General features: G+C 52.1%; 1 protein-coding gene across 1 annotated transcript in view; it reads right to left on the bottom strand.

The window, feature by feature from the left end:
• Positions 1 to 12,886, bottom strand: part of LOC144805946 (uncharacterized) — a 389,169-nt gene that overhangs the window by 158,819 nt on the left and 217,464 nt on the right. The window contains 1 exon segment of the mRNA XM_078672408.1: positions 5,837 to 5,943. Within this exon segment, the coding sequence (XP_078528534.1) occupies positions 5,837 to 5,943 (107 nt within the window).

Raw genomic sequence — 12,886 nt, 5'->3', positions numbered from 1 at the left:
CCCTGGAGCAGCGTGAGCAAACCCACTACCCTGCTATGAAGGTGGCGCTGATAAGGAAGTTTGGGCTAACCCCTGAGAAGTATAGGCAGAAGTTATGGGGTAGCCACAAACTAGGCACGCAGAATTGGGTGGACTTTTTGGATTACGCCAGGAAGGCATTGGAGGGTTGGGTGAAAGGCAGCGAGGTAGGGGACTATGAAGGTTTATATGACCTCATACTCAAGGAACACCTACTCGAGAAATGTTTTCCCGAGCTGCGCCAGCATCTGGTGGACAGCAAGCTGACCAGCCCCAGGAAGCTTGCTGAGGAGGCGGACATCTGGGCTAGTACCCGGGTGTCATCTAAGGGGACTGGAGGGGATTCCCAGAAGTCTGGACAGGGCGCCCCCCAGAAGAAAGAGGGCGGGGATAATAAGAGGGAGTTCTCAAAAGGTCCACAAAATACTTCACAAGGAAGGGGCAGAGGATTCATCCCTAAGAGTAACCCCCCTCGCAACCCTAATCCTGGCCAAAGCCCGCAGCCAAGGGTTGTTCATTGTTTCGAGTGTGGTGGTGTGGGACACTATAAAGGAGATGTGAGATGCCCAAAAAGACCACCCCCTCCCACTGGAGGAAAAGCCCCGGGAATAACTAGTGTAGTGCTCGTGGAGGAGATGCCTTTGGGTAACGGAGGGGAGCGGGCAGGTGTCACTTTAGTGTCCCTGGGTGATAAGGAGATGGTGCCAAAGACCCAACTGCCCTCTAATACTACCAAGTATGAGCAGTGGGTCACCATCAACGGCCGTAGAGGGGAGGCTCTGAGAGACACAGGAGCCAGTATGACTATGGTAAGGAGTCAACTGGTGTCTCCAGAGCAGGTCATCCCAGATGTACTCCATCCCGCCGTGATGGCTGACGGCAGATTGGGCCACTATCCTGTGGCCGAGGTTCCCTTTGAGTGGGGAGGGGTTGCAGGCCCACTTCGAGTTGCCGTAAGCCCTGCCGTGCCTGTTGACTGCCTGTTAGGAAATGATATGGAGCACAATGCTTGGAGGAGGGTGGAGTACCAGACTCATTCTGAGATGTTGGGACCCCCTGACTGGGCCTGTGTCAGCAAAAGGTCCGCGACTACCCGAAGGGGGAGTTCACTTACGCTGGAGCCTGGAACAATGGCCCAGCCGGCTGCCAGAGAAGAGTAGGACAGGAGGCCGGAGGACCCTGCCTCGGCATCTCCACCTCGTGAGACAGACAGGCCACCTGCGGAGGTGGATCTGGAGTCCACAGGGGAGAATGTTGCTTCCTTGGAGAACCTACCCATCCCTACTGAATGGCATGTGGAGGGAGGTCCTTCCCGGGAAGAGTTCTGCAAAGCTCAGAAGGAGTGTCCTACTCTTGAGGGGCTGCGGCAACAGGCCAAAGCCCAGGCAGCAGGGAACATTGTAGGGAGCTACCAGATTTACTGGGAGGATGGACTCCTCTACAGTGAGCCCAAGGCACCTGGACATGGTTCATCCAGGGCCTTGGTGGTCCCTCAATGCTTTAGAGCCTTTCTTTTGGAACTGGCTCATGAGATACCATTGGCAGGACACCTAGGACAGGACAAGACCTTTGCCCGGCTTGTCCCCCACTTTTACTGGCCTCGGATGAGAGTGGCGTCCGATACATATTGTCGGACGTGTGTGTCTTGCCAAGCCAGTGGGAAAACAGGGGTGAAGCTAAAAGCTCCCCTGGAACCACTACCTGTCGTTAGCACCCCCTTTGAGAGGGTGGGCATCGACATTGTAGGGCCATTGGATCCACCAACTTCAGCTGGTCACCGGTTCATCCTGGTTTTAGTGGATCATGCCACACGGTACCCAGAGGCAATACCTCTGAGGACCATCACTGCACCCGCAGTGGCAAGGGCCCTGATGGGGATCTTCACCCGAGTGGGTTTCCCCAAGGAGGTTGTGTCCGACAGGGGGACTAACTTCCTTTCAGCATATATGCGGGCTATGTGGAAGGAGTGCGGTGTTACCTATCGGTTTACCACCCCTTACCACCCACAAACCAATGGTCTTGTGGAAAGGTTTAATAAAACCTTGAAAGGCATGATAAGAAGTCTGCCTGAGAGCCTGCGGAGGAAATGGGACGTCCTCCTACCCTGTCTCTTGTTTTCCTACAGGGAAGTGCCACAGAAGGGAGTGGGCTTCAGCCCCTTCGAACTTTTGTACGGGCACCCTGTACGGGGTCCTCTCAGCCTGGTGAAGGATGGATGGGAAAAGACTCCCAGGAAGCTTCCCCAGGACGTGGTGGGCTACATGCTGGCCTTCCGGAGCCAAATGGCCAAGTTGTGGAAGCAAGCTTCTGACAACTTGGAAGCCAGCCAAGCAGTTATGAAGGAGTGGTATGACCACAATGCTCACCCAGTGGAACTGGAGCCTGGACAAAAAGTGTGGGTGATGGAACCTGGAGAGCTAAATGCCCTCCAGGATCGTTGGACAGGCCCCTTTGAGGTATTGGAGAAAAAGGGTAAAGCCACTTACTTGGTGGATCTTAAGACCCCGAGACAGCCCCACCGGGTACTGCATGCCAATCGCCTCAAGCCACACCATGAGAGGCCCGAGGTTGTCTTAATGATGGTGACCGATGGAGCAGAGGAAGAGGAAAGTGAACCTCTCCCTGATCTTCTCTCGTCTCAAGAAAAGGATGGGTCAGTGGAGGGAGTGATTCTCTCACCAGCCCTGACTCCTGAACAGCAGAGAGATTGCCGTCAGATCCTGGAGCAATTTTCTTCTCTGTTCTCCCTTGTCCCGGGTAGGACCCACCTGTGTACCCATGACGTGGACACAGGAGACAGCCCACCTGTGAAGTCTAAGATCTACCGGCTGTCGGACAAGGTGAAGGCCAGCATCAAAAGTGAAGTCGCTAAGATGCTGGAGCTAGGAGTGATTGAACCTTCTAGTAGCCCTTGGTCTAGTCCGGTGGTTTTGGTACCGAAAGCTGCCCCGCCGGGCACCACACCTGAATTGAGATTCTGTGTGGACTACCGAGGACTAAATTCAGTAACCAAGACAGATGCTCATCCCATCCCTAGGGCGGATGAACTTATTGACCGGCTGGGAGCTGCCCAATACTTAAGTACCTTTGACCTAACTTCAGGGTACTGGCAGATGTCCCTTACTGAGGGGGCGAAGGAAAGGTCAGCCTTCTCTACACCTCAGGGACACTACCAGTTCTGTGTGATGCCCTTCGGGCTCAAGAACGCCCCTGCCACTTTTCAGCGGCTGGTGAACAAGGTCCTTTCTGGTATGGAAGCTTTTTCTGCTGCTTACCTGGATGACATTGCTGTCTTCAGTAGCAGCTGGGAGGATCATTTGCAACACTTGCAAGCTGTTCTTCATGCCCTGCAACAGGCTGGCTTGACAATCAAGGCCAGCAAGTGTCAGATCGGGCAGGGGTCGGTGGTGTACCTAGGCCACTTGGTGGGCAGAGGGTCGGTGCAGCCCCTCCAGGCAAAGATTGAGGCTATCATAGCCTGGGAGCCCCCCAAGACTCAAACTGAGGTCCGAGCCTTCCTGGGCCTCACTGGATACTACCGTCGCTTTGTGAAGGGGTATGGCACCATTGTGGCACCCCTCACTGAACTTACTTCCAAGAAACAACCCCGACGGGTAGTCTGGACGGAGGCTTGCCAGCGAGCCTTCATGACCTTGAAGCAAGCATTGTGTACTGCTCCAATACTCAAGGCCCCTGATTTTGCTAGAGAATTCATTGTCCAAACAGATGCGTCAGAACATGGCATTGGGGCAGTGTTATCGCAGCTAAATGATGAGGGCTTGGATCAACCCGTGGTTTTCCTGTCTAGGAGACTACTCCCCAGGGAACGGAGGTGGAGTACCATTGAGCGAGAAGCCTTTGCGGTGGTCTGGGCTCTGAAGAAGTTGCGGCCATACTTGTTTGGTTCGCACTTCCTGGTTCAGACTGACCACCGGCCCCTTCGTTGGCTGATGCAAATGAAGGGGGAGAACCCCAAGTTGTTAAGGTGGTCCATCTCCCTACAGGGAATGGACTTTCGGGTGGAACATCGGCCTGGATTGGACCATGCCAACGCAGACGGTCTATCCAGGTATTTCCGCCTTAGTGATGAGAACTCCCAAGGGATTGGGTAGCTCTCCCCACTTTCAGCTGGGGGGGACGCGTGTTAGACCTGTCTGCATCTGGGGGTGTTCTAACCATCATGATTTATTTTTGTCCCCCTTAGCCTCCCAGTGTTTCTATTTTTATTTTTTATGTCCACCAGGATTTTTCAGTGCTGTCAGGGGGCTAGGTGTTCCTTGACTATGACGCCACTTTCCCTTCATACACTGTGAGGCCTAGTCTAGCTCCTGGAAAATCTAGGGACACTCATGAACCTAAAATGGTGTCCACCAACTGCCATAACGGACATTCCAGGAGGACAGACCCATAGACTAACATGAGGAAGGTTCCAGAAACATCTAGTGGCTTCCAGAGGTCTCAGGCCACTCTATAAAAGGCCAGTGACCAGCAGCCATTTTGTGCAGTCTCAGGAGTGACCAGTGAGGAGAGAGGCGACTTGTGGAGGAGGATTGCGCACCAGTGGTGACCAGATCGACCTGTGGGCCGGCTGTCGCGTTATTGGGAAGTGCCCCCTTTCAGGCTGACCAAACCCCACTGTCACGTCATCCATTAATTGTGACCAGAGACATTGTGACCAGATTTCAAATCACCGGGTCATGTGTTGAAAAGACCCTCGCAAACTGCTGTAAAGCGACCCTTGTGGGTGACCTGAACACCTGCCCTGAAGGCTGTGGGCGGAGCAGGTGGACGTCGATCCAGAGCTGTATTGTCTGGCTGAGGAGTGAGGACAGCCACATTCACCCCACTCGAGACCAGCTCTCACACTGTGGAGAAAGGCGGTGAGATCGGCTGAGGCTCCTACCTGTGTGTAGCGCCGTCATCAAGCCTGACCCACACGCGAGTGAAATGCCCAGCTGTCCCGTGTGTTGACGGGAGGAGTCGTCGTTGGAGGTGAGGCGGAGTCCGGAGCCAGGAGGAAGGACCCAGCGCGTCAGAGGAGGTGCGCCCGAGGCGGAGCTTCGGCCTGAGGTAACGCGGAAGGAGGCAGAAGCGCCGCCACGGAACCGCCAGAGGAGCGTCCCCGGCTAGAGTAAGCCCTTCCCGTTTTCCCCGCCCCGACGCCGACTTCCTCAGAGGCCCCGCCGTCAGCGCTAGGAGAGAACAACCGAGCGCGAGGACATCTCAAGCCGGATTGCCTTCAGATAAAGTAAGCGGGGGAGAAACGAGGGGAAGCGGGAGGCGGCAGAGCCGGCTGACACAGAGCATTGAAGCGGCAGTGTTGGGAAAAACAACTGAAAAACTAATGAACCGTCAGGAATAGAAACGTGAGGAACTTGGCCATCAACCCTCTCAGTATATTAGTATCCGTTAAGACCAAGCTAATAACAAGGGGAGCAGTGACAAAGGGAAACGAAGCTTGAGGTTCTTGTGCCTTGCGTAGGAGTGGTGCAAGTTGGGCCATAGGGTGCCGGTAACGAACAGAGCTCAGTCACAACAACTTCCCAGGCAGTTAATCACTCGGAGTCAGTTCTATTACAGGAGAGGAGTAGCCGTAGAATAGTCCCAAGGAAGCCTAATTAATGTACCTTGTCTCCTCTTTAACTATATAGTTGGCTGTGGGCTTTGTGAACAACGCTGCTGGGGGTAGAAGTCTGACAAGCTTGACCTGGGCCCTGAGTGCAGATGGGTAATGTACATGCCAAGATTGTGTAAAGCGAGTTTTCCCTTCTGTAACAACTAAGTGAAGAAGCATTCTGTGAAACTGATAGTAATTTACCTCAAATGTGATGTACCTTTGATTGATCTGCACTGAATTGAGAAAAGTATTGAAGTTGATGTGATATATATGAAATCTGTACTGAACTAAAAGTGTACTGCTTTTGCCTAAGAAAAGAACAAAAGAGAATTTTTATAAAAGGTACTGGTATTTTTCTAAACTGGTGTAGCGTCTTTTATTTTTAGTGGTCAGTCATTGAGTTACTGTGAGTGGGTCCTGTAAACACTTAACCAACGCCTTGGAGTTTAGCTGTTTCCCCTACTGTGCCAGGCTACCCTATGTAGTCTAGGATACCCTAGGTCTAACAGTGGGACACCGGGGTATAGAGCTGCAGACCAAATTATTAGTGTTAATAAGAACCAGGTCATGCCAATCATAATGAAGTTCAAGGCGCCCCTCTCCTCACGAGGCCAAACCGCCCCGGATTCTCCCATTTCAACCAATCACGGAATTTCTTTCTTGCACAGAAACCCTCCAAAAACTTCAACAACTTCCGCTTCTCACGGCCCCTCGAGGTGCGCGTGACCCGCGGGGTGCCGGGGGCCAAACCTATTTTGACAGTAACAAATTATTCTGTCCGCGCAGTCAGGATAATAATGTCGCTTCCTACTGGTAGGGTGATTTCACACCGGTGACGTATCAGTCACTCTCATGAATGCCTCTGTGTGCACAGCTACAGGCGCTCCTTGTCCTATTAAACAAATGCCTGTGTCGCCTGTACTAATGAATCAGGTGTTTGCCGCAGAGGATTCTGGGTATGCAAATGATGTGGCCGGCCACGCCCCCTCCAGCGACAGCCAGGCTCCTGCAGCAGCTCCATGGGAACTTGTGCTCTTGGATCCCAAATGTACAATTTTCGTCTCGATTCTGTTTCCAGCAACGGGGGAAGAGGGAAGAGAACACCTCATTTGCTTCCTTCCTTGTCAGGGCGACATTTCTGACTTCGATCCGTCAGTTACAAGTATTATTCAAGGTCCCTCTGTGGGGCACTAATGGCTTTACCAATGCTTCTTTTATGACATATGGTACAATACAGTAATAACCCGGAATTTCCCTTAGAAACGTAGTATGCCTAGTTTCGTGCCTTCCAACATGAGGACTGATACTCTGCTCCCTTCGTTCTTAAAAGTCTGTTTTTTATTCATATTCAAGGCCACAAAGAGCCCTGCATTAATATGAAAATAAAGCAGCATTATGGTGCGCGCACAGAATTGTGGGTATGTAGAGTGCTGATGACGCGCTGACTGTTCCTCTCGAGCATCCTGACCTCTAGCGGCAGGAAGAAGCGTCAGTCCGTACGCACGGTGACTCTGTGACGTCACCTAGTGTTGCTGACACAGCGGGCGCTCCTCTCCTCACCCGCCCCGGGAAACCTCACGTTCCAACCAATCACGGAGTTTCTTCTAAAGAAACCCTCCAAAAAATTAAAACCTCCCGCTTCTCACGGCCCCTCGGAGTGCGCGTGACCCGCGGAGAAAGGTTACTCGAAGAATAAGATGCTGCCTTGGAAGTTGTGCCACACAATCACGATAACTTCCTACTGGTAGGGTGACTTTACAGCGGTGACGTGTCAGTCACCCTCATGAATGCCTCTGTGTGCAGAGGTACAGATACGCCTTAAAATATAAAACAAACGCCCGTGTCGCCTGCAGTGTTGAATCGGGTGTTTGCCGCAGAGGCTTCTGGGTATGGAAATATTGCTGCCTGGCCACGCCCCCTCCAATGACAGCCAGGCTCCTGCAGCAGCCCCATGGGGACTTGTGCTCTGGATCCCAAATGCATAATTTTCGTCTAGAGTCGTTTCCAACAATAGGGGGATGCACTGTATTTGTTTCTTCCTTCTCTGAGCGTCATTTCTGAACAATTTCTTTTACTGTGTATATTATAAAACAGAGGTTTACATAAAGTAGATGCTTTGAAGGTCTCTCCGTGAGAATCATGACTGCACAGTGAAGCTGCTTCCATTTCTCTGTCTCTGTCTCCGTGCTCTCTGTGGACTAGGAAAGGGGAGAAAAAAACGGCAACAGTAACACAAGAGGGTCCCTAAAAACTGATAAAGTGAGGGGGGGGGGCAGGGAAAAATGAACAACAGCAAGAACAATCCCATCACTTAATAATACTTTAAACTCGGTAGTACATCCTACATTCGCATAAAAAATACCATTGTCCCACAAGCAAAAGTTGTTCAAAAAATATTGTCTTATTTTTATTTACCCATTTTTCTGAAAAAAACGGCCCACAGAGGGCACGGAGACAGAGACAGAGAAATGAAAGCAGCCTCTCTATGCGGCCGCACAGCGATTATCTGCTGTGGCCTCTCCTTCTGAAATATTTATTAAAATGTCTTTGAAGAAAGTAGCATTTTCCGACTGCTCCGTTTACTACGAAAGTCAAACTTGTGCTTTTAATCTTAAGTCAACGTCATGTAGGTGTGTTCTGAGTTCTGCCCTGTTTTTGGCTGGTGGCTTCAAAATTAAGGGCAAATGAAAGTTGAAGGTACTAACAGCCTGATTCATCAAGCCGAATTGCGCTCACAAAGGGCCAGATTCATCCCAATGCAAAAATCGGTACTTGCTAAATCGCTAAATTGCAAGGAATTACGTTTAAGGAATCTCTATTTGAGATTCCTTAAATGCAATTCATCAACCATTTTTAAATTGCTAATTCGCAATTTGGGGCCGCTATTACCGAGAGGTCAGACCTCTCGGTAAATAGCAAAAACTTAGAAAAATGCTTTTAAAAGCATTTTTCTAAGTTGCATGTTGCACACACACATGTCCTTTGGACATGTGTGTGTGCAACACCTGTTACAATTTGCATTTAAGGGGTGCTACAGGGTGTCCTTTGGACACCCCTGCCACCCTTTAAATCGCTATCTTATTTGCGAGTAGCAAATTGCTAATCGCAAATAAGGAATACTCCCCATTCAGTCCTATGGGCCTTTTGGCCCATAGGAATGAATGGGGAGTTATTCCTTATTTACGATTAGCAATTTGCTACTCGCAAATAAGGAATGTGTAGGAATCGCTATTTATTTAGCAATTCCTACATGAATACCGTTTTGCGAGTCCTTAATAGCGATTCGCTATGAATCGCTATTAGGGGCTCGCAAAACGGCCCATTGATGAATAAGGCTGCAAGTCACACAATGCACGCACCTTGTCTAAACGCAAGTAGAACACACCTGTGCACATTTCACATGTCTAATGTATACGCTTTAGACATGATGTGGGCGTATGTTTATCGTTTTGAAATACTTCCTCATTGCAGAGAGTGGCGGAAGGTCATCTTCATTTGTGGAGGGCCCCCCCTCGGCATGTCTCGCACTCTCACGCTATGGAGTGGACAATAGCCCCAGAGGCCGCAGCTGCCCATGCTATGCCGCATGCTATTCAGTGGCCCACCACAGCGCACCCAAAGGCCGGCCTCTCGTGCAGAGGGCAGCGCCGACCCTCACCAGCCTGCTTCATACAGCCCGATGGGTTGATGCGCGTGCTGCGGCCCGTCGCACCCTCTCTGTTCCCCAGCAGCATGCGCAGAAGATTGTACTTTAAATGGGAACATCCGCGCGCAGCTTTTGTGTGAGGGGCCGCGGGACTCCCACAGAAGCGCCCAGGGTCCATCACCACCCCCTTTTGTACCAGGGTTATTAGTGGGCACGATGCCATGGGTCCTGGTGCCAGCAAGTGAAGCTGTCCTTGTCGCTGCGGAGGCGGCGATAAAACACAACCAATGTCAGCATTCCAAGGCCCCTAAGGGCTCTAGTTCCTGGCGGCACTGCACCTGCTGCACCAATAGTAGGCACACAGCTGGTTTGAGTTCGCCAGCATGGGGTGACCATGGCAGTTGTGGGGGGAGGGTATTGTTGACCAATCTTAGCACCTACTTTTAAAAACTGCGTGTCTCACTAATGAACAGGCTTTTTAGTTCGACCCTATGGTCAGCCTAGCTCTTGTCGAACACTTATAAGGTCCCAAAGGCGAGACCTATTGGCTATGCCAATTCTTGTTAAAGTAAACACCTGGAGATCTGCACATTGGATAACTGCCTTCGAAAGTACAGCTGCATGCTGTCCGTTTCCCCTGTTCTGCTGCAGCCCACACTAGGCACAGTGTTGCTTCAGTATCATAAGCAGAATTGCCTCCTGCTTGTCTGAAGACACTAATCTGCCAGAATAGAAAATGGATTAGTATCATTCAAGGACCCAGCTTGTTCAAATGAAATGTTGGTGTTGCCCCAAAACAACTTAGATTGTGTGCCGTGGTGGCAGACAGATGAGACAGACCAAGATGAAAAGTGAAGAAGGGTAAACTTTAGAAGTGACATTACCAATGGCAGTATTCACTTTACACCAAAGGGCATGTGACCACCTTCCCCTATATCTCATATGGTTCTTCTGATCTTTTGCTTACTGTTTATTTCATGTAATATGTTTATAAATACAATGGTGAACTTGCTATGACAATAAACATATTTTAATAAAAGAAATGCTTATTTGAATTCTTAATGTTCCTTTTCACTTAACGTTCCTTGTCAGGATTAATCTTTGTTTATATTTCTGAATTTATTTACAATTCTTTTCTTTTCAGATAACCTCTCATGAACTCATGTTCCTGATTCTTTCTCTACGAATCTTGGAGATTTCGTTTGTCCTTCATCTACCTTGATTTTGTGAAGTCTCATCGTTGAAGTTTTTATTGGGACATTTCCTTTTTCTCCTTTACTCCTTATTTAACCCCTTCGCTGCAGCGGCTATTCCGCCGCAGCGCTAAGGGGGCGGGGCAGCGGCGCGGCGGTCCCTTGCTAATGACAGAACCGCTCCGTCACGGCACGCGGGTGAGCTGTGCTTGTGACGGAACGGTTCCATCACGGCCCCGCCCGCTCAATAGAACGGGCCGCGCAGGCGCGGCAGCGGGCCGTGACGGAACCGTTCCGTCACCAGCACAGCCCACCCGAGGCTCGTAACGGAACGGTTCCGTCACGGGCATGGGAGGGGTTAAAAGAGGCTGATTGCCTAGTGCTTACTGGAATTGTTTTGTTAAGAATGTTCTACATGGAACTATTGCTTTGTGACATATGTTAGAAGGGGCGATCTCAGAGGGCCAGGTTGTGCTCACCCGACCACCCCAGGACCCACCTCTCCCACAGATCTTGCCGAGTCTTATCGTGAGGTCCTCACCGGGGAGGACTTCGAGTCTAGGATCGTACACACTGAGCTCACACCACACTTACGAACGGACACCACAACGTTGGATTTCAGTAGCAAGTTCTTTATAGGCAGTAAAAGGAAAGTAGCACTCTTATGTACAAATGATCGAAGGATCACAAAAGTCTTAGAGGATTCGGGGAGAGGGAAGCGGGACAGTCTTTTAGCCTTTGGGCCAGTACAAAGCGTACCCTGCGCACAGCTATCAATCCTCGAGCCGGGGGATACGAAAGATGATGGTCGTACTGGCTGCTTCACTCACGTCGAATCGGCTCGGTCGTGATGGTGGTCTCGATGGTCCAGCCGGACCAGAGTACTCCTCGAGCCGCGACGAGGTCAGCAGGGCTCGATCCGGAGAAGTTCTTGAGGAGCCGCGACAGCGTCAGCAGGGCTCAGATGGTTGCAGGTTCAAGCTCGAGCCGCGACAGTGTCAGCAGGGCTCCGAGGTCTTAGAGAGGACGAGCCGCGACAGCGTCAGCAGGGCTCCGATGGTTATGAGTTCAGCTCGAGCCGCGACAGCGTCAGCAGGGCTCAGGTGGTTCAGTTCCGTGTTGCGAAGAGGGAGCCACGACAGCGTCAGCAGGGCTCAGCGATTCAAGATGAGTTCTTCTCAGGATCAGCCGCGATCAGATCAGCAGGGCTTCAGGTCCAAGATACAACTGCCCGCTAGTTGTCGGGCGGGCCCAGATATAGTCCATTAGCCCTTTGATGTCCGGACCCTCGCAGGCAGAGGTCTCTAGCACGGGGGGCTGGTCGTTGGCGAGGTCCGGCGGTTGGCTCTTTGATCCTTTGAGAAATGGGTCCGGGGATTCCCAGACGCCCAGCGGGTCTGGAGCTGCCGGGCCTTGTGGGGCATACAAGGTTAGGCGCTCGGAGCCGGGAGCGGGACGGGGACATGCGGGCCTGGTCGTGGGTTACGGGGGTTCGGCTTATCGGGGGTGAGACGACCAGGCTTCGGGGTGCAGGCTACACTTACGGGGATGCTGCGCAGGGGGCTCAGGGTGCAGGCCTACGCTCACAGGGTGTGGATGGACAGGCGCGAACCACGCCACAAGGCCGGGTCCAACACGCGTCCCCCCCAGCTGAAGGCGGGGAGAACTACCCATCCTCTTGGGGGTTCTCTTCGCTGAGGTGGAAGAATCGGGACAGGCCATCTGCGTTGGCGTGGTCAACACCAGGCCGGTGCTCAACAGTGAAGTCCATCCCCTGGAGGGAGATGGACCAGAGCAGCAATTTGGGATTCTCCCCTCTCATCTGCATTAGCCACGGGAGAGGTCGGTGGTCGGTTTGGACCCGGAAGTGAGTACCGAACAGGTAGGGCCTCAGCTTCTTCAGGGCCCAAACCCAAACCACCGCGAAGGCCTCCCGCTCGATGGTGCTCCACCTTTGTTCTCGAGGGAGTAACCTCCGGCTAATGAACGCCACTGGCTGATCCAGGCCGTTCTCGTTCACCTGGGACAGAACTGCTCCGATGCCATGCTCGGACACGTCCGTCTGGACTACAAACTCTCGGGAGTAGTCGGGGGCCTGTAGGACTGGGGCCGTACACATGGCGTCTTTCAAGATTTCGAACGCCTCTTGGCAGGCGGGGGTCCAGCTGACCTTTTTCGGCTGGTTTTTGGAGGTTAACTCCGTGAGGGGGGTCACAAAGCTGCCGTACCCCTTGATAAATCTCCGGTAGTACCCCGTGAGTCCCAGGAACGCCCGCACTTCCGTCTGGGTCATGGGGGCCTCCCAGGCCACGATTGCATCGATCTTGGGCTGGAGGGGGGCTACGAGGCCGCTTCGGACCTGGTGTCCGAGGTATATTACGGACCCTTGTCCGATCTGGCACTTGCTTGCCT

The sequence above is a fragment of the Lissotriton helveticus genome, assembly GCF_964261635.1.
Source record: "Lissotriton helveticus chromosome 1_1 unlocalized genomic scaffold, aLisHel1.1 SUPER_1_unloc_34, whole genome shotgun sequence".
Lineage (NCBI taxonomy): Eukaryota > Metazoa > Chordata > Amphibia > Caudata > Salamandridae > Lissotriton > Lissotriton helveticus.
The sequence above is the reverse complement of the archived record's forward strand: the minus strand, read 5'-3'. Positions and strand labels throughout refer to the sequence as shown.